At 55.9% G+C, this 27,410-nt stretch overlaps 1 protein-coding gene across 1 annotated transcript in view; it reads left to right on the plus strand.

Annotated features, from left to right (window-relative positions):
* Window positions 1–27,410, plus strand: part of TBC1D9B (TBC1 domain family member 9B) — a 38,318-nt gene that overhangs the window by 4,355 nt on the left and 6,553 nt on the right. Inside the window, exons 2-17 of the mRNA XM_075542101.1 lie at window positions 59–169; window positions 4,034–4,152; window positions 5,620–5,848; window positions 7,002–7,260; window positions 8,851–9,058; window positions 11,314–11,526; window positions 12,820–12,981; window positions 13,418–13,568; window positions 14,026–14,240; window positions 20,531–20,648; window positions 22,429–22,714; window positions 23,969–24,098; window positions 24,197–24,295; window positions 25,003–25,071; window positions 25,882–26,122; window positions 26,386–26,451. Coding sequence (XP_075398216.1) covers window positions 59–169; window positions 4,034–4,152; window positions 5,620–5,848; window positions 7,002–7,260; window positions 8,851–9,058; window positions 11,314–11,526; window positions 12,820–12,981; window positions 13,418–13,568; window positions 14,026–14,240; window positions 20,531–20,648; window positions 22,429–22,714; window positions 23,969–24,098; window positions 24,197–24,295; window positions 25,003–25,071; window positions 25,882–26,122; window positions 26,386–26,451 — 2,676 coding nt within the window. The remainder of the gene's footprint in view (window positions 1–58; window positions 170–4,033; window positions 4,153–5,619; window positions 5,849–7,001; window positions 7,261–8,850; window positions 9,059–11,313; window positions 11,527–12,819; window positions 12,982–13,417; window positions 13,569–14,025; window positions 14,241–20,530; window positions 20,649–22,428; window positions 22,715–23,968; window positions 24,099–24,196; window positions 24,296–25,002; window positions 25,072–25,881; window positions 26,123–26,385; window positions 26,452–27,410) is intronic.

The raw sequence follows: 27,410 nt of genomic DNA on the forward strand, positions 1-27,410 counted from the left end.
CCCCCTTCCCCTGAATACCCGCTCACCTCACCGGCCTCATCTCTCTACCTGCCTCCAGGTCTGCTTGTTGGCACCTTGGATGTGGTGCTGGACTCCAGTGCCCGAGTGGCACCCTACCGCATCCTGCACCAGACCCAGGACTCACAGGTCTACTGGACAGTGGCTTGTGGTAGGTGCTGGCGTCACAGGTCACAAGTGGGGCCCCGAGAGGGAGGGAGTCCTGGGCTAGGGGTCACTTGCTAAGAACCTGTGAGGCCGTGCCATGGCTGTGTCCATTGAGACAGCACCACCCACATACCCACTTAAGGGACGTGGAAAGAGCCGGTGTTTCGCACCTCAGAAGGCTGCTCTTGTGTTCACAGGTTCAGGGCAGATGTAGGAAAGTTCTGGAAGCAAGAGTGCCTCCCTGAGTGCTCAGGCGCAGCTTCCGCAAGGCCCACCGTTCCTCGAGATTGCTAGCTATCCTCCCAGGAAGAAGCGCACCCACCCTTCCTGATAGGCGGGTGGAAGTCCCTCTTCAGTGGTGACTGGCCAGGCCGAGGTGCTCTGATAAAATAACAGTAACGGTTTTGAGAATGATGAGGACAACAAATGTACAAATATGCTCGGCACAATGGATGGATGGATGGATTGTAATAAGAGTTGTACGAACTCCAATAAAATGATTTTTTTTAAAAAAGACTAGCAGTAACAGCCACCATGCAGACAGCACTTCCTGTGTGCCAGGCCGGTGGTGACCCTCTCAAGAGTTCCCCGATTGATTCGGGAGCCGGTCAGACAGCTGGAGTGCAGACCCAGAGCACCGGTGCTCCCCAAGCCGCAGAAGGGGCAGGCCTCAGGTGAATCGTTTGCCTTGGGAGCTTAAGAAGTGACAAACTCCCATGAGAGAGCTCTTAGCAGGGTCGCTGCCCTGGGAGGGGTGAGGAGAGTGGAGTAAAGCACAGGGAACGGGAACGGCCTCAGCTGACCAGACGGTGCCCTGCTCGGGCTCAAGCACACGGGCTGCCTGCCTCGGTGGTCCCCTGAGCCCAGCTGTCCTCTGGCCCCTGGTGTCATGAATAAACGAAGGTGTGGTGAGCTGGGTTTGCCCCAGGGCTGCTAGATCCAGAGCCTCAGTGGTATGCCAGGGATAATAAGGCGACTGGGTCCTTCTGGTGGTGGTTGGGGATTGGGGGCAGCCCAGGGAGAGGGGACCATCCGTCTCGGTGGGGAGAGGGAGGTTGGTGTATGCCTGGGTGTGAAAGAGACTTTGCACTCTGTCTCTGGGGAGCAGAAGTGGGGGGGGCAGTGGCCGCAGAAGAGCATGGGGTACTGTGTGGGCATGCCTCTGACCCGCAGCAGGCCTGGGGCCAAGCTCCAGGCCCAAGTCCTCAGCCTCCCAGCCCACTCACTGTTCTTTTTCCACTCCTCCAGGGCCCATGACCCTGGCCCTGAGCCAAGTCACCCCCTCCTTGCCTGCCAGGCCTCTGCCCACACCTCACTCCCTTCCCAGTTGGGTGCCACAGCAGCTCTCCACAACTAGATATAGGCCCACTGGCACCTGCCCCAGCATGCCCCGCACTCCAGCATGGCATTGAAGGCCTCTCGGGGACCTGGCCCTGCCTGCATTCCTGACCTCTTCTCTCCAGCTCAGACCCTGGCCTCAGCCAGACCAGACCACCCTTGGGGCTCCAGCTTTCCCAGCCATGCACCCCTCCTGGGCCCGGGGACAAGAAGGCTGTCCGCATCCTCCTGACCTGCTCCTGCTCGGTGGGGAGGCTGCCCAGTGTCCTTCCTGGGAAAGCCTTCCCCGCAGCCCACTCGCTGCCTTCCAGCTCCTCGGGCTTATGTTGCTGCCAGCACTGTGTCTCACGATGGACTGGGGGCAGCCTAGGGCCACTGTCTGGGCTGGTCACTTCCTTCCTCTGTGACCTTGGCCAAGTCACTTAACCTCTCCGAGCCTCAGCTTTATCCTGCCACAGTGCAAATAATGGCTTTGTCTCTGAGGTGTTCTAAGAATTAAGTAAAATAATCCACAAAAAATTGTGAACACAGACTGTAGCGCTTAACCATTGCATTCGTTCTGACATATTCATTACGTCTTCCAGCACCTAGCATAGTCATGGCATAGCTTACGTGCTGCTTAGTAGTGAGTGATGGTTGAGTCGCTTGGAATAAATCTTCCTTATCTCAAAGTAACTCACAAGTCCGTATTGTCTTTAAAGGCCAGGCAGACCCACAGAGGCAGGGTAGGCAAGATTTCTTGTCATGAGCCTACCCAGAGTAAGAAAGTGGGAGAGCAGAATGGCAGTGCGAGCAAATTGAGGGAGGGAGATTCTTCCCCTCCCAGCCAGACCTTGACCTCCGGGCCCCGGGGGAAGGAAGAGGCCGTGGGAGAAGCAAGGGGAAAGGACAAACCAAAGGAAACGGTGTAGATGCTGCCAGGGCTACTCAGGGAGAGTTTTGATCTGTCAGTTGTCCCTGATTCAGGGATTCGTCGCTTTCAAAGGAGGCTCTTCCTGTGGAGTTTTCTGGTAAGGCCGTGAGCCACTTGAGCTGAGGTAAAAAAGAAACAAATGAATGAGCGCTGACAAAGGCCGACACAGCTTCCAGCCCGCAAAGAGTGGTAGGATTGGCCCAGCCTGGCAGAGAGGCAGGGCAGTGATCAGGGCGGCCTCCGGCCTAGGTCATCAGCACAGGGGAAGAAGGCTGCCAGGCAGGTGCGGGTAGGGGGTGGATGTCAAGTCCCAGCCAACAGGCCAATGCTCAGGAGTCACGCTGACCACATTTCCCCACTAAGGCTTTCTCCAGGCCAAGTGTTGGGCCTTAGCTGGCCTCACGTGAATGTGCCCCTCCCTTGGGCAGCTGGAGAAGGGAGCAGGGTCCTTTGCTACGCTTTACTTGTTCACGCAGAAAACAGTGCTTGTCTGCAGACGCTGGACGGCTGGGGTGGCCAGGCCCAGCAGAGAATGTGCCTGCCTGGTCATCTTGCTTCCTCCCTCCTCGGGCTACCTTTCCTAGTTCCTGGCGGGGAGGAGAGCTGATGACTGCCCTGCACAGCTTTGGGAATGTCGCTCTGCAGCCTTGTCCCGGTCTCTTCGTGTCCACAGGGCCCTCCCTGGAGCCACAGGGGGGAGAGGGCCATCCAGGAGAGGCTGAAGGGGTCAGACAGGGCAGAGATGGGGTGGGCTGGGCTTGCTAGAGGAAGCAGGAGTGAGCTGGGAGGAGGCGGGGCTGCAAAGGCTTGAGCGCATGTCCTCACCTGGCTTTAGAGGGCTGGCTCATAGCAGCCCCGCCCACCCAGCAGGAAGCCAGTGCCAGGGCCTGGAGTCCTGCAGGAAGCCCCAGCTGGCCCCCTGGACCTCCAGTCCTCAGAAGAGGCCTGGCTGAGTGTGAGTAAGCGCACATAGTCTTTCACCTCTAGGGAAAGTCTCTAGAAGTAAGTAACTTGCAGGAGCATAAATGGTTTGGGGGATGACACGCAGGGGACAAACAACAGCTCTCACTCGTAGGGCTGGGGGAACGGAAGGGTCACGTTCCTGGCGATTCTCTGCAGTTCAGCCTGAATTCTCTCTTTTTTTATTATTATTTTTGTCTGATCTATAAGATTTAAGAATCGGGGAGCCCTAGTGGCTCAGTGGCAGAGTGCTCAGCTGCAGTTTGAATCCACTAACCGTCCAGCACCTTGGTGGAAGAAGATGCCTTCCTCATCAGCTGCTGTAGAGATAACAACCAGAAGGTCTCGAGCACAGTTACTCTTTGGCACATAGAGATGTTGTGAGTCAAAGTGGCCTACCAGCAAAACGATGGGAAATAATAAGAGACGGTATTGTGATGATAAGGATTTGATGCAATCAAAACAAAAAGTTGATTAAAATAATTAACAGGTGCTCCCAAAATAAGGTTTAAGAATCAATAGGGTGAGCAGCTTGGAGGCCTCAGCACTTGACTGTTGCACATTAGCTCGACCATTTTCATCTGTGTCCTTTGAATTTATGTTTAAAGCCTGGCACTGTGCGATTTTTACCCCCTTTCTCTACCAAACCTCCCCTAGGTTCTTCCCGCAAAGAGATCACCAAGCACTGGGAGTGGCTGGAAAACAACCTGCTCCAGACACTGTCCATCTTTGACAATGAAGACGACATCACCACCTTTGTTAAGGGCAAGATCCACGTAAGCGCCCCGTTCAGCCAGCGGTGCTCACCCTGGGCCCTGGGGGTGCTCAGGGGTGCCATCCCAGAGGGGGAAGCCGAGACGCTGACTGTCCACTCTCCGGAAGTGTTAGGCAGGGGCTGGGGGAGCCTCGCAGAAGTGAAGGGGACAGTTGAACTCCATCTGCCCAGAAAGGTCCCTTCTTAGCCTAACCAGCCGCTGCGGTCGGGCTACAGCATAGTGTTGTTTCGCTTATTTGCAAAATGTCTTAAAACAAATATTGCAGATCTGCAACCGTTTGCTAGTTCTTTGACCAATAGAGCAAGAAGCTAGAGAGGACAGAGTGTCTCGGGGGTGATTTGTGTCAAGTTTGAGACGGCTCTCACCAGAGCCAAGATGTCAGCAGGGCTATTTCTTCCTGAAGGCTCAAGAAGATCGTTCATTTTTTCCCTTTTTCAGCTGCTCAAGGCCACCTGCAGTTCTTGGCCCCTGGCCCCTTCCTTTATCTTCAAGGCCAGCAGCGTAGCATCTTCAAACCTGTTAAATTCTCTCACTGCCCTTCTGTTGTCGAAGCCCCTCTCTGACTGCCTCCCTTGTCCCTGGATAGGATAACTGAAAAGAAAACTACCTTGCTAATATATAAAGTGATCCAAGAAAAAAGTTCCTTGGACACTGTAAGTGGGTAGAAGACACAGCATTTGCAAGTGTTCAGTGACTCTCGTCGTCGCCACCACGTTTCCCAGCCGCCACCGCTCCCCAGTTTCAAGTGTTGCTGGCCTGGTAGCATAGTGGATGGCGTACTGCGCTGCCAGCTGCAAGGTCAGCAGCTTGAACCCCCAGCCCCTCCTTGGAGAAAGGTGGGGTCTTCTGCTCGCAGTTACAACCTCGGAAACCCACGGGGGCAGCGCGGCCCTGGCCCACTGGGGTGCTGTGAGTCGGAATTGACTCGATGGCAGGGAGTGTGCTTTGAGTTTGAAACAGAAACTCAGTGCCCTGTAAGTAAAAACTGCCCGTTTTCCCTCCCACCAACCCCTGGGCCCTCGGAGAAGCTTTGCCTTCATGCATCTGCCTGTTCTAGAGGTTTCACGCAGGTGGGACCACGCACTACTTGTCATGCTTCTGTGGCCTTTCTGCAGGCAACCTCACGTTGTCCAGGTGCGCTCATGCCGTATGTAGCGTGTATCCGAGCTTCATGTTTCTTTGTGCGACCATTTCGTCTTTTTAATCGATTGGGGTTCATTATCATTTCCTCCAGACATCGCTCAGACACATAGCCAAGTGTGTGTGTCCTGTCCAGAAGAGCAGGCGTCCCTTCAGGGAGTTGAGGGAACATGCCCAATTGCAACTGCTCCGTCCCCCGGAGCAGTCAATTCCATGCCACCTCTTCTTGTAGCCCTGAGACCCTCTGGCCGGCCATCTCGGGGCCAGGAGCCCGCAGCTGGCCTCAGGGAACCTGCCCCAACAAGCCAAGCCCTCTTGTGCCCCCAGGGTATCATTGCCGAGGAAAACAAGAACTTGCAGCCCCAGGGAGATGAGGACCCTGGCAAGTTCAAGGAGGCCGAGCTGAAGATGCGCAAGCAGTTTGGGATGCCCGAGGGGGAGAAGCTGGTCAACTACTACTCCTGCAGCTACTGGAAGGGCCGAGTGCCCCGGCAGGGCTGGCTCTACCTCACCGTCAACCACCTGTGCTTCTACTCCTTCCTGCTGGGGAAGGAAGGTGAGCGCACCGGGCAGCTGGGGCGGGCGCGGGGCGGGCAGTGGCCTATGCCAAATGGTGCTGAAGGCCTCCCCTCTGTCCATCTGCTCCTCTGGCTCCCTGGCCTCACTTCCAGAATATGGTGGGCCCTCCCTCCTCTAGCACTCGGCACCCACCCACAGTTGCTGGAACACCCAAACTTGAGAGTGACATCCTTGGCTTCTGAGGCTCCAGAGCCCACTAGGATGAAACTTTGCAGCGAACTCTCTTTCCAGGGAAGAGTCCTGGTGGCATAATGGTTATGTAGTGGGCTGCTCAACCACACAAGGTCAGCAGTTCAAAACCAGCAGGCACTCTGAAGGAGACAGACAGGCTTCTACTCCCGTAAAGAGTTACAGTCTCAGAAACTCACAGGGCAGTTCCACTCTGTCCTGTAGGGTTGGTGTGAGTCAGAATCGACTCAATGGCAGTGAGTTTGCTGCGGTCTTTCAGGGGCTTCCTCTTTTTCCTTTAAGTTGGTGTGTGCCTGGGAATCATGCATTTCCTTGTGTGATTCCAGGTGACCCTGTGCCTTGTCCCTACACTATTGCAGTCCCTGTGGGAAACCTTGGCCTGAGGCTGTAACAAATCTCCCCAGCCTGGCAGTCCGGACCCTCACCCACTGTGTCCGTTCCCTCTGCCCCTGTCCCTGCCCCTCCAGAGAAAGCGCCCAGGGCTTTAGCAGTTGCCACTTCCCAAGCCCAGTAAGCCCTCCTCCCACGTCAGCACCCAGCCTCCCCCTGCACGCACTCACCCTCCTCACCTGGCCACGCGCCCCTCACTGTCAAGGCTTGGGTGCCAGTCTCCTCCTAGGTCTGGGGAAACTTCCCCCCTCCTCACCAGGTAGCAGTGCCCTCTCTCTGCTGGTCACACCCTGTTGTGTTGTGACTTGAGTTTCTGGGGGCCACGGTCCCCTTAGTTCACCTCTGTGCCAACACTCACTCTTCAGCCACTTACCGGGCAAATGCTCCCAGGGTATGTTCCAGACCATGTACAGGGTGGGTCTGAGGCAGGGGAGACATGGCAGGGCCAGTAGCACGCTCTCTCGGGTCCTGGTGTAGGTGGGAGTTGGAGCCCCCTTGTAGAGCCCTGTGCTCCCCATGGTAACTGGCGGTGTGCCGGCCTGCATGTCCAGTGAGCCTTGTGGTGCAGTGGGTGGACGTCACGAGGCTGGAGAAGAATGCCACCCTGCTCTTCCCCGAGAGCATCCGTGTGGACACCCGGGACCAGGAGCTCTTCTTCTCCATGTTCCTCAACATCGCTGAGACCTTCAAGCTAATGGAGCAGCTGGCCAACCTGGCCATGCGGCAGCTGCTGGACAGCGCAGGCTTCCTGGAGGACAAGGCCCTGCCCAGGCCCAGCCGGCCGCACAGGAACATCTCGGCTCTGAAGCGGTGCGTTGCCCCCGGGCAGGCGGGTTCCTCCCCTGGCAAGATTCACTGGTCCTGTGTGGTATCCAGATAGGGAGACTCAGGGAGGCCTTCAAAGGCTTCCCACTCAGAGGAAGGGCAGGACACCACAGTGGCTCATGGGGAGGGCCCCCAGAGAGCTTAGCCTCATAAAATAGAGGAAAGTGCTTTGCCGTTTTTGTCCCTGGTCAGGGTCAGAAGGAAGTGATTTCCATTTTCTGCCTTGCCAGCTCACGTTCAGTGGGTGTTCTCACTACCAAGTCTCGGGTGAGGAAGCTGAGCTCACTCAGCTACAGGTGGTATGTGAACCTGGAAGCTGAGCAAAGACCCTGTCGGGGTGCCCTCCAGTGCTCTGAGACCCTCAGGAAGCTGCACCCCAAACCACTCGATGCAGTGTGCACAGCCTGCACCCCATCCTGACTGACCGCCTGGGCCAAAGGGCCCCTTGCTGATGGGCCCAGGCTTCCTGGTCTGCCCTTCACCCCGGGCTGGGGAGCTGGGCAGTGTGAATAGTTCCAGACTGGGGATGGATGGGCAGAAGACGATCTGTGAAGAGGACTGGACATGAACTGTCCTCAGAGTGGCTCCCCTAGCCCTGCACTCTGATTACAAAGCCCTGTAACCTCAGGGCTCAGTGGCCCCCTGATGTCCTGCCGCCAGTGTGACACCAAGTGCCGGGAGCTCTCATCCCAGCCCGGCGGCCCCCAGGTGGTCACTGGAGACATAGTCTAGGCCTTAGCCTCGGGGTGCGCCTTTGCACTGCATGCTACCCAAGGCCTCTCTCCCTGGAGGGAAGGGAGAGCTCTCCAGGAAGAAGTCAGCAGGCCTAGAGCTAGACCATGTGAGCAGCGTGACCGGGACGGGCCTTGGTCAGCCTGTGGTAACCTGAGGCCCCTGGGGGACTGTGGGGACCATTTATATGGCCGGACAGAGTCAGTGGGGGGATGAGAAGCAGGATCCCAGGCTGCTGCCTCAGCCGCCGCACCAGACCCCAACCCCCAACCCACTGCCCTTGAGCCAGCTCCGTCTCATAGTGACCCTATACCGGGTTTCCGAGACTGTTCGACTTCACAAGGGCAGATAGCCCCCTTTTTTTCCCTCCCTCAAAGTGGTTGGTGGGTTTGAAGCTCTGACCTTGTGGTTAGCTGCCCAGCACCTGACCCATACTGCCACCAGTATCCATTTATTAAGCAACAGTCACCACAGATCTCTGTTGAAATTCCACTTGGATGTTCCTGTCCGGGGCTTTGGCATCGAGGTGGACCCTCCCCAGGGTAGAGGGCAGCAAGTCCAGCCTGCACGTCCTCAGACCGAGCCGGGTGGGGCCAGGGACAGGGCTTCTCTCAAAGGAGCCACGTCGCAAGGGCATGCCGCTTGTATCCCCCTGTCGTAGGAGGAGCCCACCTCCGACTACGTCGTGTAAGGTACATTTTCATTGAACTCTGAGGTCCCTGGTCAGGTCTCGCTCACGAAAGGAATGCTGAGCCCCCAGATATCACCCTTGGCTGTAGAGCAGAGCCCACCCAAGCCAGTAAGTGAGGGCTCACTCCAGCCCTTTTCCTTTCGTCCCTGCAGAGACCTGGACGCCCGTGCCAAGAATGAATGCTACCGGGCTACCTTCCGGCTGCCCAGGGACGAGCGCCTGGATGGGCACACGGGCTGCACCCTGTGGACGCCCTTCAGCAAGCTGCACGTCCCTGGCCAGATGTTCATCTCCAACAACTACATCTGCTTTGCCAGCAAGGAGGAGGATGCATGCCACCTCATCATACCTCTGAGGGAGGTAAGCTCTGTCTGCTCAGCGGCCAAGTCCACAGAGGGGCGGGCATGAGCAGAGGCACGGATAGGCCCCCGGGCCCTGCCTGAGACCCGGAGGTCCCCTGGGAGTGCTTCCGGGATCCTTAGCCCAGCATTTGATGGTATGCAAGAGCCCAGCTGGTTGGATCAGTCCCTCCCTGAGTGCCCGCCCCATGCAAGGCTGGAAGTGGGGTTCGCCCTGCCCAGCAGGAGGAGAGAGGGGCGAGGGCCTTGGTCATATTGGGCGTGGCAGAGAAGTGCACACTGGGGTGGATAAGGGAGGCTGGATCTCACTTCCTTCTTGTGTGTGAGATGTTTGCCGGCCTGCCTTCGCCCCACAGCCCCGCAGTGGGTGGAGTTTGGCAAAGCCGGCTCATGACTTGGCTGGCAAAGCCTGGCTTGCCGTGACCTCTGAGAGAGCCCACTCCCCATACCTGCCACTGTTCCCACACGCAGAGGTAAGTGGCTCAGGCCCCAGCCACGACCTCAGAGAGCTCATTTCCCGAGGCCAAGTGTGTGTGTGCTCTCGGGCTTGTGGGGTTTTCCTGGCAACCTATGAGGAAGCAAAGCCGTTGGCCCAGTGACTGTGGTAAAGAGGTGTGGGCAGCGATGGAGAGGACCCCACCTAGACAGAGTGGCGCTTGCCCGCTGAATCAGAGCTCGTCTCAGAAGACACGCTCGGTACCTCATGCCATGAGCTCAGCCAGGTCTTTCCCTGTCACCGTTACGGAACCCCAGTGTTGTGTTTTATGAAGATCCTGGGGCAGGGAGGCCTCCCTGGCATTTGTGCGATGCCCTTGAGCAGCAGTGTAGCCGAGAGCAGGTATGGGCAATTCTGACCTCACTTCCCCCAGGGCCAGCTTGTAAGACCAGACGTGGTGATGGCCCTGCCTGCTCTTCTGGCACAGGCACAGCGGGGTCCTGACTCCTTGGGCCCAGTTCTGTTTTTCCTGACAGGGCTGGCACGCAGGCTCTGTTGAGCTGGGGCAGCAGGGAGGCCTTGCACTGGAGGCTTGGCCTGGCATCTTGGGGCAGAGCCGTACAGAGAGTCATGATCAAGGTGACAGTCCCCTAGCCACCTCTGACTGTCCTGAACATGCTCCGTAGGGTCCCAGAGCATCTCTAGGGCCTCTATTACTCACAAGTACCTACCCAGGGTGGGCCAGGGCCAGGTCCACCCGCACACCTGCCCACTCCCACCCTCTGTATCCATTTTCTCAGATTAAAAACTCGACATCCTTGAATACCCACCCTCATCTTCCACATCCTACCCTCAGCCCACTCTGTCGGCTTCCCCAGTACATGTCCTGAGCCCATCTCTACCCCTTCCCCTCCACAGCCCCCATGGAAGATGCCCTCCTCCACAGGGTGCACCTGAGGTGTGTCCTGTTCACACCCTGGCCCCTCTGACCTGTTTCCTCATAGCCACTTAAGTAACTTAAAGTGGGAGTCAGGTTGTGTGGTACTCAGTCCGAGGGTCACAAGTGCCCAGCCTTCTCCCAGACAGAAAAGCGCAGTAGTCTCTGTGGATCTTCCCCACAAAACGAGGTAGAATCTACCCCCACCCCCAGGTGTGACCACACTGTGACTTCCTTCCGCAGCACGCAGTATGGAGGCGGCCAGGGGGGACGGGTGTCGTGGGGGGACACCTAGCCTACACTAACCAGCAGGTGAGGGAGGTCAGCATCCTAGGTGGGCAGTCAGGGTGGGCGTAGATACCTGTGATCTGATGAGACGAGAGGACACTTCACCTCGGAGGTCTTCCTCTCCCAACCGCAGCACCCCAGTCTAATCATGAGAAAAAATACGGCTGATCCCAATAGAGAGAGAGTCCTCAGAATGCCTGACCAGCACCCCTCCTCAAAACCAGCCGCATCCTCACATGTGGGAATCTGGGAGCTGCCACAGCCGAGAATGGCTGAAGGAGGCTGACGGCTAACTGTCCTGGGGTTCCCGCTGGGTCCTGAACCCAAAAACGGACACTCGGTGCTGCGATAGTTTATTGTGCCAACCAGGGAAAGCTCGACAAAGTGCGGACTTCGGGGCACAGGCTCTCAACGTTGGCTCATTCATCACAGCAAGTGTGCGATACTGCTGCGAGATGTTTGTAGCAGATGTGACCAGGGAGACTCAGTACCGCCTGAGCTTCAGAAGTGTTTAAAAGTGGGAAATCTTCCTCACCATACTAAAAAAGAAAACCCCAAGACACAAATGCCCAGGGGAATCTGTTTTCCTGTTCAGGTGACCATCGTTGAAAAGGCCGACAGCTCCAGCGTCCTGCCCAGCCCTCTGTCCATTAGCACCAAGAGTAAGATGACCTTCCTGTTTGCCAACCTGAAAGACCGAGAGTTCCTGCTTCAGAGGATCTCGGACTTCCTCCAGAAAACGCCCTCCAAGCAGCCCGGGGGCAGCATTGGAGAGAGGAAAGGCAGCAGTGTGGCCACAACGCCCGAGGTGAGCGGGGCCTTGGGGAGGAGCGGGTGGGAGCCAGGGCCAGCGGATGCGCCTAGCAGCCCTCGGCCTCACGGGACCGGACCTTGGTGCTGAGTCGGGCCTCTGACTAGAGGATTCCCTGCTCTGTGCTTCCCACAGGGGACTCACTGAAACGTGACCCAGAAACACAAAGGGAGCGCATGGCATTGGGGACATGGTGCCGATAGATTAGCTCCTCACAGGGTTGCCACAGACCTGTCATTTGTTTGGGAGAGAGAAGGGGCAATGTCTGCAAAAGGCAGTCAGCACAGCGCAGTGAGCCGGGTCTGCCAGCGCACAGCGGCGTGACTGGGCCAAGTCAACCTGCCCTTGTGGGTTTCACAGCTGTCACTCTTCACGGCAGCAGAAATTGCTGACTCTGCAGTCTCGGCCCCATGGGCCAGGCACCATGCCACCAGGGCTCCTCAGCTTGTCTGTGTATAGTTCACCATTAAAAAGTCATGTTTCTTAGAGGAGATCGGATTTGATCCTAAGACTTCAAGAGAGAGTGAGGCAGAACTGGGTGAAAAAGGACATGAGCAGGATGACTGAGCTGCCTCTGCCCTGAGGGGCTCAACCGCAGGGTGAGCAAGGACCTGTGGCCTGGCCCATACGTAGCATGCGTGGGGACCCATGCCTGTACTGTGCCTCAAGGGGCCCTGGCTCCTCCTGAGGCCTCCTCCCTTACTGCCTGCTTCCCCAGCAGACCTGGCCCAAGGCTCACACTTGAACCAGCGCTGTGGGGCAAGAGGGTGTCCTTAGGCTGGGTCTGGGCAGAGGCCACTCCTAGTGCCTATGGGTTCAGGACAGCTACCTCTGGGGCCAGTGGAGAATCAAGTTAGTGGGCACAGGCGGGTACACATGGCAGTTGCCTAGGGAACAAGGAGCAGGGATGAGAAGCAGGTGGCGGGCAGGGCTGCCTGCACGGAAGGCCTCACCCTACAGGAAGCAGCTGGGCTCAGGGAGAGGCCAGGAGCAGCCTCAGGAGGCTTGGGTCTTCTCCCCTTTGCCAGCGCAGGAAGAGATGGGCAGCATGCACCCCAGAGCCCGTGCCGTGGGAGCCCTGAGCTGGGTCAGGGCAGTGAGTGTAGGTGAGGAGGAATGCAGGCCGCTGCAGCCAGACACCGTCAGGCCCTCCTGCCTGCAGGGCTCTCCTCTGAATATATCCCCATCCCACAGAGACTCGCTCGCCAGGTGGCTTGGTCCACCCCATGGTTTGAGATGCACAGGGACGGCCCTGTTGTTAGGTGCGCCTCTTCCCGTTGTATTTTCTAGTCTCCCTCAGCCCCCCAGGAGGTGTTGGAGCAGCCCACCAGCCCATCTTCCTCCCTCAGTGGCTACCAGAGCTTCTGTACACAGGAGGTGCCGACGGCGTCCCAGGGCCTGCTCAGGCTCTTCCAGGGAAACTCGTCCACGGAGGTCTTGGGGGCCAAGGGGGTAAGCGCTGAGGTGGGTGTTTGCTTCTGAGGAGGGCACAGACCAGAGTGAGGCTGAGTCAGGGCAGCACGGGCCAGCCTGGGACTCTGCCTCCACAGCCGGCTCACTGGGCCAGCCCACAACTATGAGGTGGCGCTCTGGGCAGGGGAGTCAGCCAACTCTCACTGGGTGCGCGGGGGCCCTCCGCTTCTGAATGACTCTTCTCCCTTCCTGCTGATGCAGGAGGGTGTGTGATCTGCACCCCTGGGGCCCGGCCTGCGTTTCCTGGTAGTTGAGACCTAAGGTGGCTGTCAGCCCCCCAGTAGATGAGATGATTTATACAAGAAGCTTCCGGCACTGCTGGGGTGGGAAGGGCGCTCTGCCATCAGCGTTCTGAAACCATCCTGGTGAGGTGATACCCGAGTCTGGCCCACAAGCCCCGTCTCCTCTCCCACAGGCCAAAGAGAAGATGAAGGAGGAGTCGTGGAACATTCACTTCTTTGAGTACGGCCGTGGCATGTGCATGTACCGCACCGCCAAGACCCGAGAGCTCGTCCTGAAGGGCATCCCTGAGAGCCTGCGGGGCGAGCTGTGGCTCCTCTTCTCCGGTGAGCAGGCCCCACGCCCCAACCACCCACACAGTCACTCGCTGACCTCTCAGTGGTTCCTGGGGTGGCCACTCGTCCAGAGATGCTTTGGGAGCTCTGAGGAGTGGGGCGGCCTCTTTCTGGGTGCTGCCAGGAGGGGCGCTGGGGAGCAGATGCCAAGGAAAGAGCTGCCTTCCACCTGCAGCAGCCGAGCGGCCTCTGCTCCTCCTTCCTCTGGGACCAACACTGGCAACGTTTACACCCTGGGCTTCTCCAAGGGCTTTGGGGAGGGCTGGTCAGCCAAGTTAACTTCCTGGATGCGTGCACCTCTGGGGGGCATGAGGAATGACCTTGTAACTGACCCCAACAGTACCCACCCCCAATCTCCAGGCTACACCGACACATCTCCAGCTTGTCCTGTTTTTAACCCCAAAGTCCCGAGCAGAAGAGAGAGCGAGCTGCCCCTGTGTCTCTGCAGGGGCCTGGAACGAGATGGTGACTCACCCCGGCTACTATGCCGAGCTGGTGGAGAAGTCCACAGGGAAGTACAGCCTGGCCACGGAGGAGATCGAGCGAGACCTGCACCGCTCCATGCCAGAGCACCCTGCCTTCCAGAACGAGCTCGGGATCGCTGCGCTCCGCCGCGTGCTGACCGCCTACGCCTTCCGCAACCCCACCATCGGCTACTGCCAGGTAAGGGGCGTGCAGGAGCCCAGAAACAGCATGTCCCTGCCAGCTCCCCACCGCCAAGGCCTGCAGCCCTGCTCCCAGGAAGAGTCCGACAGCGTTAGAGTAGGTGCACCGGTTTCCAGGGTGTGCTGAGTGGGACAATCAAGTCCCAAAAGAATGAAGTACCTCAGAAACACATGCCAACCAAAGTCTGTTCATGAGGACTGTGGGAAGGTGGGAGGGCAGAGTGGGTTACTGCTTATGGACACTGGGTTCCTGTTAAAGTGACAGCAAAATCTGGACGCATAATGATGCTCTTTGACCAGTACGCTGACTGCAAGTCATGCCACTAACGTGTGCGTCTCAATGCATGATGACATGGCACATGTGTTGTTGCCCGGATAGTCACCATAGAACATTGGAAGCCTGAATGGAATACCCACTATGTGCCAAGCACCGCTCCTGCCTTTAAGAGTTTCTGTCTCGTTGGGAGAACTTATTTAAATACAAACTATGAGGCAGAGGATTTAAAAAAGCAACACTATTTTGGGGGTGGGGAATAGGAAGTTTTTGCTGATTGTCCCAAGTTTGTTTGAGATGATAAATACTTTTTTGAAATAAATAGTGGTGACAGTCATGTAATTGATGACACTGCCAGGTACACTTAGAAATGGTTAAAACGGCACATTTAATGTACAATTTCCTTTAAAAGATACAGGGCATCAGAAGGGAAAATCGGGTGTGTTTGTATATCCATGTGTATATATGAGGTGGACCCTCCCCCTGAAAAATGGATAAAAGTACTTCTATAGTACTCATTTTTCCTGCTAGGTGAGCATTGAGCAACTTGCTCTGAGTTGGTGCACCCAGTGGCATCACCTGGGAAGGTTCTCTCTGGTCACAGAGAATTTTTTCGTAAAAACTGTCTCACTCAAACCGTGCTTTTTTTGATGACTGATTTAAAAGAATAGTGTGTAGCCATGAAATTTTGTTTCCTGCTCTGAAAACAATGCTGCAGAATCTGTTGTGATGTTAGACACAGCTGACAAGGACAGTGCTATGGGAAAACTCAAGTGTATGAGTGGTTTTCTCCTTTCAAAAAAGGTGAAATGTCGATTGATGACAAACCTCGTTCTGGACGTCTGTCTGTCAGCTTCCCAAACAGACGAAAATGGCAACTCGTAGTGCATTTTGAGTTCGTGCCACACCAGGTCAAACGGTTAATCAAGCTTTCTATTTAGAAGTTCTGAAAAGACTGTGTCACAGTGTGTGACCATAAAAGGCCTGATTTGTGGGAGACAGGGGACTGGTTTTGCCACCTTGACAATACACCTGCTCACATAGCCATCTCAGTGCACCAGTTTGGGAGCCAAACAAGCATACCTCTCGCCCCATGCACGTGACTCCCCTTGCTCTGTGCGACCTCTTTGTTTCCAAGAATGCAGAGGGACATGAAAGGACAGACATTTGACAGCGTAGAAGAGGTGAAGACAAAACAAGTGAGATGCTGTCAGCCATCTAAACATATGAGTTTGAAAAATGTTTCCAAGAATTGAATAGCAGATTTGACAAACGTATTAAGTGTCATGGAGAGTACTTTGCACGTGACAAGGTTGTTTTATAAAAAAATCTAAATACATAGCTTTGAAAGCATCCCAGTTTTTTTGAGGGATACCCCCTCATATATTCATTGTTTCTTTCCCCCTCACCTTCCCAGCACACCCTAAGTTGTGTATGAGGTGACTCTCGTCTAGGTCTGGGCAGCATGTGGTTGTAAATTTTGTGAGCATGGTTCTGCCACGTCACGTGGCTTCTCTTGGCCCTCTCCTGCATCTGGGACTCAGGGAAACAAGCCAACTCCCCAAAAGTCCTTTGTATCGGGCCCCTGCGCTGAATGACCAGTTACTCACTCACAGAAAGCCAGTGTGTTGAAAACCAGATACATGGAATACACCAGCTGATTGGAGCCTTTTTTTAAAATCATTTTATTGGGGCTCGTACAACTCTTACCACAATGCATCCATCCATCCATTGTGTAAAGCACATGTGGACATGCATTACCCTCGTCATTCTCAAAACATGTGCTCTCTGGAGTCTGTTCTTCAAATACTACCAGACCAGTCTGAGAGAACGAAGGTCCAACCTGCTTAGAGTGGCTGGTTTCCGTCTAGAGCTAGCGCTCCCGGAGGCAAAAAGAGGAGAGCACAGCTGTGGACGCATTTCCCAGGGGAAAGGGACCCACGTGCAGACAGAGGTGCCCCCAAACTGGTTTGGGACAAGTTTCCAAGCCGCGGGCGAGTACAGCTGTGTCTATTCTTACAGCCTTGCCTTCAGGCAGGGGTCAGCACACTGTGGCTCAAGAGCCAAATGTAGCTCTTTGGGGACGCCTTTGTAAAAGTGAAATGAAATTTTCTCTTCAGATAACGGTGACTTCATTTGTTTGTGAAAATATACTTAAGGCTCGCAAATCATTTTTAAATTGTTGTGAGAGACAGGATTGGCAATTCCAACCAGAAAGCCTGAGTGCTGCGTGTGCAGCAGGGGACGGTGACGGAGCGCAGTCTGTTGAGACAGTCGGTCCCATCCCTTCCCGGTGAGGACAGATCTGCACACCATTAAGGGGCAAGTAGGGGTTGTCTGAGGGTCACGCACGCTAATGCTGGGGACTGCCTGTTAGTGACGGGAGCAGCCTGCACTGTCAGGTGATCACAGGCACCACATGAAAACTCACTAGGGAGGAGCTGACAAATGACTAACAGTGTTAAAATCAGTTCTAAATGAAGCTTAAAAATACTTAAAGGCTTTTAACATTTTTCTCAATACAATAAAGGAATAGTCAGAACAGCCACAAGGAACTGAGGAACTGACGAGCCAGTCAGGGTGCAGGTAGCACTGATGAAGCACACCACCTTCCTCTGGTTCTTTAATGCTTCCTCCCCCCACTATCATGACCCCAATTCTCCCTTCCCAATATGACTAGACAGACCATGTATACTGGTACAGATAAGAGCTCAAAACACAGGGAATCCAGGACAAATAAGCCCCTCAGGACCAATAAAGGAATTAGTGGTGCTAGGAGGGTAAGGGGGGTGAGGGGTGGAGTAAGGGGGACTGATCACAATGATCCACATATGGCCCCCATCCCAGGGGGATGGGCAACAGAAAAGTGGGTGAAATGAGACAGCAGTCAGTGTAAGACATGAAAAAAATATTACAAACTTTAAGGAGGTGTGGAGGGAGGGGGAAATTAGGAGCTGATGCCAGGGCCTCAAGTAGAAAGAACATGTTCTGAAAAAGATGATGGGAACATATGTAAAGACGTGTTTGACAAAATGGATATATGTATGGATTATGATAAGAGCTGTAAGAGCCCTCAATAAAATAAAATTTAAATTATAAAAAAAGTTTACATTTAAATTATAAAAATTTTTAAATAAAAAAAGGGAATTCCAGAACAATGTGCTTATTTGAAACTCGCACCTGAATCAAAAAGCAGTTAGGCAAACAGAACAAGGGCATACTGCATAGTTTAAAATCAAGAAAGGTGTGAGTCAGGGTTGTGTCCTCTCACCATACTTGTACACTGAGCAAATCATCGGAGAAGCTGGATTTTATGAAGAGTGAGGCACCAGGGTTGGAGGAAGGCTTATTAACCGCCTGCGGTATGCAGGTGACACAACCTTGCTTGCTGAAAGTGAGGCGGACTTGAAGCACTTGCTGATGCAGATGAGTGATTTCAGCCTGCAGTATGGATTACGACTCAGAGTCCAGAAGAACAGAAGCCTCCCGCCTAGACCACTCGGTGACAACATGACAGGTGGAGAAAAGGTGGGAGTCGCCACGGCTTTTGTCTTGCTGGGCTCCACGGTCGGTGTTCACGGAAGCAGCAGTCCAAAGGTATGCTGCGTTAGGTAAATCTGCACAAGACCCCTCTAGAGTATTGACAAACAGGGATGTTACTTTGGGGATTCAGGTTCACTTGACTTCCCTCGTGTGCATGTGAACGTTGGCTATTGAGTAAGGAAGACCAAAGAAAAGCCGATGCAGTGGAACTGTGGTGCTGGAGAAAAACGCAGAAAACACCACGGACTGCTAACAGGACAAACCGCTGGGTCTTGAGAGAGGTATGGCCAGGGTGCTCCTTAGAGGCAAGGATGGCAGAGCTCTCTCTCACTTACGTGCTTTGGACACACTTTCAGAAGAAACCAGTCCCTGGGGAAGGTTTGCTGAAGTGGAGGGGCAGCCAAAAAGAGGAAGGCCTTCGAGGAGACGTGGCTGCAACACTGGGAGCCCACCGGGAAGCACCGAGAGGCTGGCGCGGGGCCGGGCCGTGTTGGGCTCTGTTTGCACAGAGTAGCTGTGTATCGGAACCAACTCATGGCACGAGCAACAACAGAGAGTGCTCCTCAGAGGCACGGGTGGCTGGACTGCATCGCACACACTTTGGACATGTTGTCAGGAACGACCAGGCCCTGGAGAGGGAAGCATGTTTGGTAAAGTAGAGGAGCAGGAAAGAAAATCAAAGAGGCAGGCTCAAGGAAATGGATCGACGCCGTGGCTGCAACCGTTGTGAGGATAGGCCACGGCCGGGCGGTGTCATGCTCTGCTGTGCCTGAGGTTGACGTGTGGGAACCAGCTCAGCGGCTTCTGACAACAACTGCGACACCAAAGGAAGCGCTCGGTTTCACTGGGAGGGGAAACAAGCTTGGAAGAGCCGTATCTGAACTGGGTCATGTTCCAGTGTCGCGAACCTGCTTTATGAGACTCCTTCCTGTAATACCGAAGGTGCTAAAGCCATCTTAACTTGGGGTGACCTCAGAATCAGAGAGGAGATGCCAATGCATATTTTTTCATTGAGGCAGAAGCCACGTTAGAAAACTATTCCATGTGGTGGGATGCTGCCCTCACCTCTAAACAGGGCCAAATCTTGCCATCACCCTCAAAGGATACCCTTACCCAATGAGCAGTTATTCCCAGAACCCTCCCCTCCCAAACCTGTGGCAAACTAATCTGTGTTCCATCTTTTTGAGTTTGCCTAATCTGGATATTTTATAGAAATGGAATCCTTCAGATGTTTGATACAATGGATGGATGTATGGATTGTGATAAGAGTTATATGAGCCCCCAATAATTTTTTTTTAAAAAAAGAAAGAAATGGAATCCTTCAATATTTGACCCCAAAAAATAATGATAATAAAATAGACAAGATCTCTGTCAGAGGCTTCTGGGCCTTCGGTGTTGCTGTACATCCCTGCGGCTGGTCTGTCAGCCTGGCTCCGCTCTCACCGGGACAAGCAGGCGTGGCTGCACGGCAGTCTTCTGTGGGAACGCCCTGCTTTCTCGGCCCTGTCAGACCCCCGGGGGCTGGTTGTGCACTGCCTATGGCTGCTTTTGCCTTTCAGCACATTGCCCTGGCCTTGGACTGAGACCATTTCTCCTTGTTAGCTCCCCCGTGCCCCTGCCAGGAGGCCCGTGCAGGCCGCTTCAGCAGAAGCTGGGGGGACGGTTTGGCCTGGCGGTGGGCCACTTGGGTACCTAATGCTGCCGTAAGGAAAATACCACCAGCAGGCGTTTTAAAGAACGGGAGTGTGTGTGCGCGCTCACAGCTCCGGAGGCTGGGGCTCCAAACTCAGGGCTCCGGCTCTCGAGGAAGGCTCCCTCTGTGGCGCTCAGCTTTTCCCAACCTGGGGCAGAGGTCCTCACCCTTCCGCAGGCCACGATCCTCATACAGTGCCGCGTGTTGGGAGGACCCGCACCCAGAAAATTATCTCCATTGCTGATCCCTAACTGTCATTGTGTTACTTATGAATCGTCATGTAAATATCTGATACGCAAGGTGTATTTTCATTGTTATAAATTGAACATCATTAAAGCATAGTGATTCATCACAAAAGCAATATGTAATTCTGTACTGTGAAATATTTATTTCTAATGACAAATCAATGACATTCTGTCTTGAAGCATGGTGTAGCATGGGTAACAGTCTTCATGCCAGGTACTCGTATGTGGGCGTATCTGCTTGTGGGCAGACCCGCCTGGAGATGGGTAGAGGAGCGGTGTCTCAGTTCCTGAGACCATTGGAAATAACGTCTTCTGATGGTCTTAGCGACCCCTGTGAAAGGGTCGGTTGAGAACCGCTGCCCTGGGGCTTTTGACAGTTGTAGCGGCGGCGGCTTCCATCTTCACATGGCCTCTCGTCAGCATGGCAGGGGAACAGGGCCATGTTCACCGGTGGTGGGGGAGCTGGTAGGACTTCCATGTGTATTTTGGGGGGAGCCCCATTCAGGTCGCCGCTTCTGCTTGTATGTCCACAGGCCATGAACATTGTGACATCGGTCCTTCTACTCTATGGCAACGAGGAAGAGGCTTTCTGGCTGCTGGTTGCCCTCTGTGAGCGGATGCTGCCTGACTACTACAACACCAGGGTGGTGGGTGAGTGCCCCAAGGCTGGCCAGGGGGAGGAGGCAGCATGTCCCCAGCCCCCAGCCTCCCCTCCCAGCACTGCCCGGTGTTAGCTCACCGGCCCCACGGCCACCCTGCAGGCTCAGCAGCTCTCTTCTGCAGATAAGAAGCATGTTGCAAGGAGAGGGCCGGCCACAGCCCCCAGCTGCCAACTGTGTAGCCCAGACTTTGTGTGGGTGCTTACCAAGGACCTGCAGCGGTGACAATAGTACATGGTCACTGCTCCTTAAACATTGGTCTTGGCCTTAAATCCCCATCTGCCTAACTTTAAAAAAAAAAAAAACTTTTGATGGTGAATGAGTGAAGGTTCACAGAGCAAAGCACCCAGCTTCTAGTCAACAGCCCGTGGCCACTTGGTTTCAACTCACCCTTGGCCATCCCCCCAATGTCCCATCCCCCATCCTGCTTCCTCCCTCCCTCGTGTGTCCATTTCTCCTTTCCTGCTCCTCTGAGCACTGTCCTTGGGTAGATGGTGCGCCTCTGGTCACAAACGGTTGCTTATTCCGTCACAGAGGTTGGCTCTGATCCTGACCTGAAAGGTGACTGGGGGGTCATCGTCAGGTGGCCCCCTTGCTCTCTCTGACCAGTGAGCCTAGTCTCTGCGATGAGTTTGAGTTTCCGTCTGCGCTTTCTCCCACTCCATCCAGGCGCTTCTCCTGTCATCCCTTTCAGGTCAGCTGGTGGGGTAGCCGGGCACCATCTAGTTCTGGTCTCAGGGTTGTGGAGACTGGTGTTTGCATAGCCCGTCAGTCACTTGGACTGTTTCCACAGTTAGTCTCGCAATTTTTATCACTCTTCTTTCCTCGGGAGCAGGAGAAACTCCTGAGTGCACTTTAGATGCTGCCTCACTTTTCTAGAGCATTTTATTACAGAAGGCGTTCAGCATACGCAAGTAGAGAGTATAATGATCCCCTGTGTACTTAATATCCAGCTTCAGCACTTAGGAGCTCACTGCCACCGAGTCCAACCCATAGTGACCCTCGAGGACCAAGTAGCAGCCCAGTGCGTAGCCACCACACCCTCAAGGGGAAAGTCCCTCTGTGATTCTAAGCTGTCCTTCCCATACTGCCTTAGTTTTCTAGGGCTGCCACAACAAGATACCACCGTGGGTAGCTTCAAAGAGCACCAACAATGTCTCACAGTTCTGCAGGCCCAAGTCCACATTGAAGGCATCGTCAGGGCCATGCGCATCACTCCCTGTCGAGTCCAGGGGGAGCTCTTTCCTGGTGTCTTCCAACTTCCGGTAGCCCTCTGGTGTCCCAGGCAGTCCTTGGTTTGAAGATGAGCCTCACCGGGTTACCTTCCCTCCATGTGCCTCTATGTCTCTTCACCCCGTTTATAACATACCGTACAGAAGGGGTTAGAACCCACTGCACTCCAGGGGACCTCATCTCAACACAACTTAGAACATCTGCAGAGAAATCTCTATTTCCCCAAACACGGTCATGCGCATAGGCTTATAGGATTTCAGCACACCCTTTGGGGCGTGGCACAGAGCTCAGTCCCATACCCAGGAAGTCCCTCAGCACCTCACCCTGCCTCAGAGACCTTAGAACAGGGCACACAGAAGCCACCAAGGGCATTGTTAGAGAAGGCGCACAGGCTTGGTTTGCTTCTACTGCCATCTTTCTCCCCACCCCCATCTCTTGCAGCCAGGGTCGGGGTAGGCTGCAGCTGGGCAGCGGGGCTTCACAAGGACTGGCAGCATGGGGGCCAGCTGCTCACTCCAGCCCCTCCCTGCTGGCCCCAGGTGCGCTGGTGGACCAAGGCATCTTCGAGGAGCTCACGAGGGACTTCCTGCCACAGCTCTCGGAGAAGATGCAGGACCTGGGGGTGATCTCCAGCATCTCGCTCTCGTGGTTCCTGACCCTCTTTCTCAGCGTGATGCCCTTTGAGAGCGCCGTGGTCATCGTCGACTGCTTCTTCTATGAGGGCATCAAGGTGGTCCTGCAGGTGGCCTTGGCCATCCTGGATGCCAACATGGGGCAGCTGCTGGGCTGCAGCGATGAGGGCGAGGCCATGACCGTCCTGGGCAGGTGACCACCTCCCCACTCACCTCCCTCCCACCAGGGAGCTGCCACACACTGTCCCATGGGCGCTGGCACCCATTCCCCCCAGTGGCCTAGCCACCATGTCCCAGGCTGCTCCCAGGTCAAGAGAGAGACCAGGGCTGGGCCAGCTACAGCAGGACAGGGGTTAGGGTGTAGTGGGTGGGCCACCGCCTAGACATGTCAGCAGGGGTGCTGTCAGAGTACAACCGGGAGCCGAGGCCCAAACAAGGTGGCCCCTGCGAGTGGGCAGGCCTGCAGGCCCTGAGGTCTGAGTGCAGCCGTGCTTGTGCGTCCCCAGCTCAACAGCGGTGCTGCATGCACGCGCTGGGCTTGTGCACCTCTGAGCACGGTGGCGTCCAGCCAGCCCCTCTGCAGCTAAGGCCTCTACTTCTGCATCCCATACTGCAATCGCTCAGACCCTGATCTACTTCCCTGAGCACTCACCCTACCCTGTCTCATGAGTCTCAGTGGGAAAGGACTGCCTGATCCCCCAGCCTGGCCTCCTCCAACCCCTCCCAGCCCGCTTGTCCCACGCTCTGTGGCAGCACAGCCCTACCTATCCCTGAACATCTGTCTGTCCCTGAAGAGCCAGCCCAAGTGACTTTCAGGGATGTCACCTCCCTGCTCTGGGCTCTGGTCAAGCTCTGCCCACAATGATGCCAACACTCGGCTGGTGGCCAGCCTGTGGTTGCTCATACAAGACAGATCTGGCTCTTCTAAGTGGAAGGAAGCGGCCACTCAGTGTATGGGGCACCTGATTACTGGATACTCAGAGGTTGTGACTCCCAAAGGCTGCCCCACCAAGCCCTGCCCACTGCCTTTGTCCGTCAGGGCCCTCCTGTGCTGCCTGGCTCTCCCTGGAGGGTGGGCAGTGGCTCTGCAGGGCAAGAGGTCATCACTCCCTGGGTCCTCTTCCTCCCTCCCCAGGCTTGGCCTCTGCCTGAGTATGGGAATGTGCCATTTCTCCAGCTGGGACCACCTTTGTCCAGCTGCTCTGCTCAAATGGCCAGAGAGGTACCCTGACTTCTTCAGAGTCTGTGCTCGTGTCTCATGTGGGGCTTCTCTGCCCAGGCCTCGGGCACTCCAGAGCGGGCCATGGTGGGGAGACCCTGCCTTGCCAGAACACACTCTCCGCTTTCCTGGGCCCATCCCCCCCTCCATGTTGTTTGCATGCTCATTCCATGGGGGTCAGCGTGCAAACCAGGGCCCTGGGCCTGCGGCTGTCCCATCACCCTGCAGATACCTGGATAATGTGATCAACAAGCAGAGCGTGTCCCCTCCCATCCCGCACCTCCATGCCTTACTGACCAGTGGGGACGACCCTCCTGAGGAGGTGGACATCTTCGAGCTGCTGAAAATGTCATATGAGGTCAGCACTCCTTGGCCTGGTTGGTCAGGGCTCAGCGGGACAGTGAAGGTGGGCACCACATCAACGCCCTAACTCACTGAGTCCCCCCTGGCCTGTAGAAATTCAGCAGCCTGCGGGCAGATGACATTGAACAGATGCGGTTTAAACAGCGGCTGAAAGTGATCCAGTCCTTGGAGGACACGGCCAAGCGGAGCGTGGTATGGACATGGCTCTGGTCCTCCATTGCAGGCGGGTCTGGGCAGGGTGGGCTGCAGAGCTTCCATGGGGACCTGTTAGGTATGGGGTAGTGCGAGAGGGCCCGTCATTCTTCTGCACACAGGTTAGTCTGTAGGACAACACCTCAAATGCCCCACTGCTCATGGGCTGTGCCCTCCCGGCCTGTCCTCATACGTTCCCGTTGTCCCATCCTATGCACTTTGTCCCTGGAAAGGTCATCTCTGGGGACGGCCCTTTTGGCAGGCATCTGCCACCCTGTGCTGTTGACAAACTCTGCCCCACCCGCCCCCCTCAAGCCAAACTTTGTCTCCGTATTCCCAGCCCTTCTCCTTGGGCGCAATCTGTGAGGTCTCAGGCTTTAAGTGAAAAAGGCAATGTCTGGAAAGTTCTAGAGCACCGTAGACTGCATCTCAGGGTCTTTCCAGGGATCCATGCAGCAGAAGCTAAATGGCCGCTCTTCACTCCTTGTCTCGGCGGGGCACCCAGGAGAGAGAGTGACCAGCGAGACTCAGGGAGGGCATGGAGACCGGCACCTGGACCATCCTGTTAGTCTGTCTAGCCAGAGATGCTGAAAGGGTAGTTGGGGTCTCCGCATGCATAGGGTGATTGTCTGTGTCAGAGAAGGTCTCGTTTTCATGTAGCTGGAACCTGAGAATCCATGATGGCATCCTCATCTCATTCCTCCTAGGTCCGAGCTATACCAGGAGACATCGGCTTCTCTATTGAAGAGCTGGAGGACCTGTACATGGTGTTCAAGGTGACAGCCACCACATCACCACCCCTCTCCCTCCCAGGGAAGCGAGGCCCACTGCCCCACATGGTCCCCTAATTCCAGCCTTAGCATAACAGCCTCCTGCCAGGAGAAAAGTCCATTCAAAAGCATGTTCAAGTGCACTGGCCACAAACCTCACCTGCAGTTCAGCCAGGACACTGTAGCAGGGAACAGAAAATAAAGGCAAGTCAGGTTGCATGCTAGAGAAACCACATTGGCTCATCTAACTGAGAAATCTAGCGTTGGGCAGCCTCAGGCACGGCTGGATCCAGGAGTGTTCTGTCAATCATCTTCACCTCGAGTGTTCCTCCACCCACCCATCCCCAAGGGTGGGGCCAGCGTGGAGTTCCCCTGTCCACCCACAGTCTGAGGGTGAGGCGGGAGGGTTCCCAAGAGTATTCGGGGTGCTGTGCACTGAAGAAGAGGAAAGAGTCACCACCCTGCCTTTCTGCTCTCTTTCACTTCCCTTTGGTCCTCCGATTCGTGCCATGGGGTCCAGGCAAGATGGTGTGACGCCACAGCAGTTTGGCCCACTGTGCTCTTGACTGGCTATGGCCTGTTATAGCCGTGGCCTGCTGTGGCCCACTGTATGGACTGCTGAGTGCTCTGTCAGCTCCCACATGTGGGAAAGTGCGGCTGGTGGTACCTCCATGAGAGGTTCTGCCCAGTGCACCCCACCCCCATCCCAGGGCTCTTGGGGGGAACAGAGGAGGGCTGGCCACACTCGCTAGCCAACCCAGCTGTCTAGCCACCGGAGCAGGGGGCCAGGCCACTCACTGGACTGTGTCCTTGCAGACCAAGCACATGGCGAGTCAGTACTGGGGCAGTAGCCACACCTCCGCCATCCGCCGGGACCCCAGCCTGCCCTACCTGGAGCAGTACCGGATTGACTCCAGTCAGTTCCAGGAGCTCTTCGCCAGCCTGACTCCCTGGGCCTGCGGCTCGCACACCCCCGTGCTGGCGGGGCGCATGTTCCGACTCCTGGACGAAAACAGGGACTTGCTCATCAACTTCAAGGAGTTCGTGACAGGCATGAGTGAGTGCTCGGCACACAGCCCCTCCTCCCTGCCCTTCCTTGGGAAGCCCCTCCGCCCCACAACCCCTCTGCTGCAGCCTTGAGCCCTGCTCCGTGATGAGGGGCCCTTCTGGGGACACAACGGCAGGCTCAGAAGAGAGAAGAGCTACATGGAAGGGTGGAGAGGTGCAGGTGGCAGGCTGTGCGGCAGCTCCCCACCAGAGGGAGGCGCCCCGAGCACGGCTAGAACCCTCTGCATGGGCCCTCCTGTGGACTCTCCTCAGGTGGGATGTACCACGGGGACCTGACCGAGAAGCTCAAAGTGCTCTACAAGCTGCACCTGCCGCCAGGTGAGCGCCTCCCCACCTGCTGCCCAGGGCAGGCCTCTCGCTTGCCTAGACTTCTGGAGGCCAAATTCCAAGGCTGCACCCGCCTCTGGGGGACAAGTGGGCCTGAGGCAGCACTCTGGGCTCTTGGGGTATGGTGAAGGCCCCTGGGCCTGATGGGGGCCATCTGCAGAGGACAGAGACCCCAAAAGCCAGGGGCGTGGCTGGGAAGAAACTTGGAGGAGGGGCCCCTCAGCTGGATGTCCTTGGGCGGCAGGAGGGATGGTGCCGTGGTCTCTGCTCCTGACACAGGTCCCAGATGGAGAACTGGGCAGCCCAGGTGGAAAGCCATGAGGTAGGATTCTCATGCACAGCCAGGGCCCCGAGCTTTCTCTTAAGTTTCTAAAGGATTCCTATGCATTCCCAGGCTGTGGAGTAACCTGAAGGATTTTATCCTGTGCACATGAGAAACCCGCTACTCTGGCTTCCCTAAGCAGGCCCTGGCCCAGCTGGGACCATGTAGAGACTGGCCCTGGGGCCACTGACAGGCCCAAGCCCACGGTGGGAAAGCCAAACATGAGCAAAAGCCTGCTCCGTGGGTTCCTGTGGGGTGTGGGGTGCTGGGATTCGCACAGGCAGCATTCGAGAGCCATCCATGGAGGGCTTGTCCTTTTCCTACAAGAGGACACCGGCTCAGTGTGGTGAGGGGGCTGCCCGTCGCCCGGCCTCCTGGGGCCACCCGAGTTCCTCACCAGTGCCGTGACTCACTGAGCTTGGTGTGACCTTGCACGGTGGCTGGGACCTCTCACATTTAGAACATCTGTGCCTGGTCTGTACCCCACAGACTGCCCCCATGAGTCAAGGACGGGCCCACCAACTGAGGGCTCAGGACAGCAATGACCCCCCCCCCCCCGCCTGAAGGGTCATCTCAAACCAGGGTGGCAGGGCCATGCCGAGGCCCAAGGGGAAGGTCCTGCCTCTGG

The sequence above is a fragment of the Tenrec ecaudatus genome, chromosome 2 (assembly GCF_050624435.1).
Source record: "Tenrec ecaudatus isolate mTenEca1 chromosome 2, mTenEca1.hap1, whole genome shotgun sequence".
NCBI classification, from domain to species: domain Eukaryota; kingdom Metazoa; phylum Chordata; class Mammalia; order Afrosoricida; family Tenrecidae; genus Tenrec; species Tenrec ecaudatus.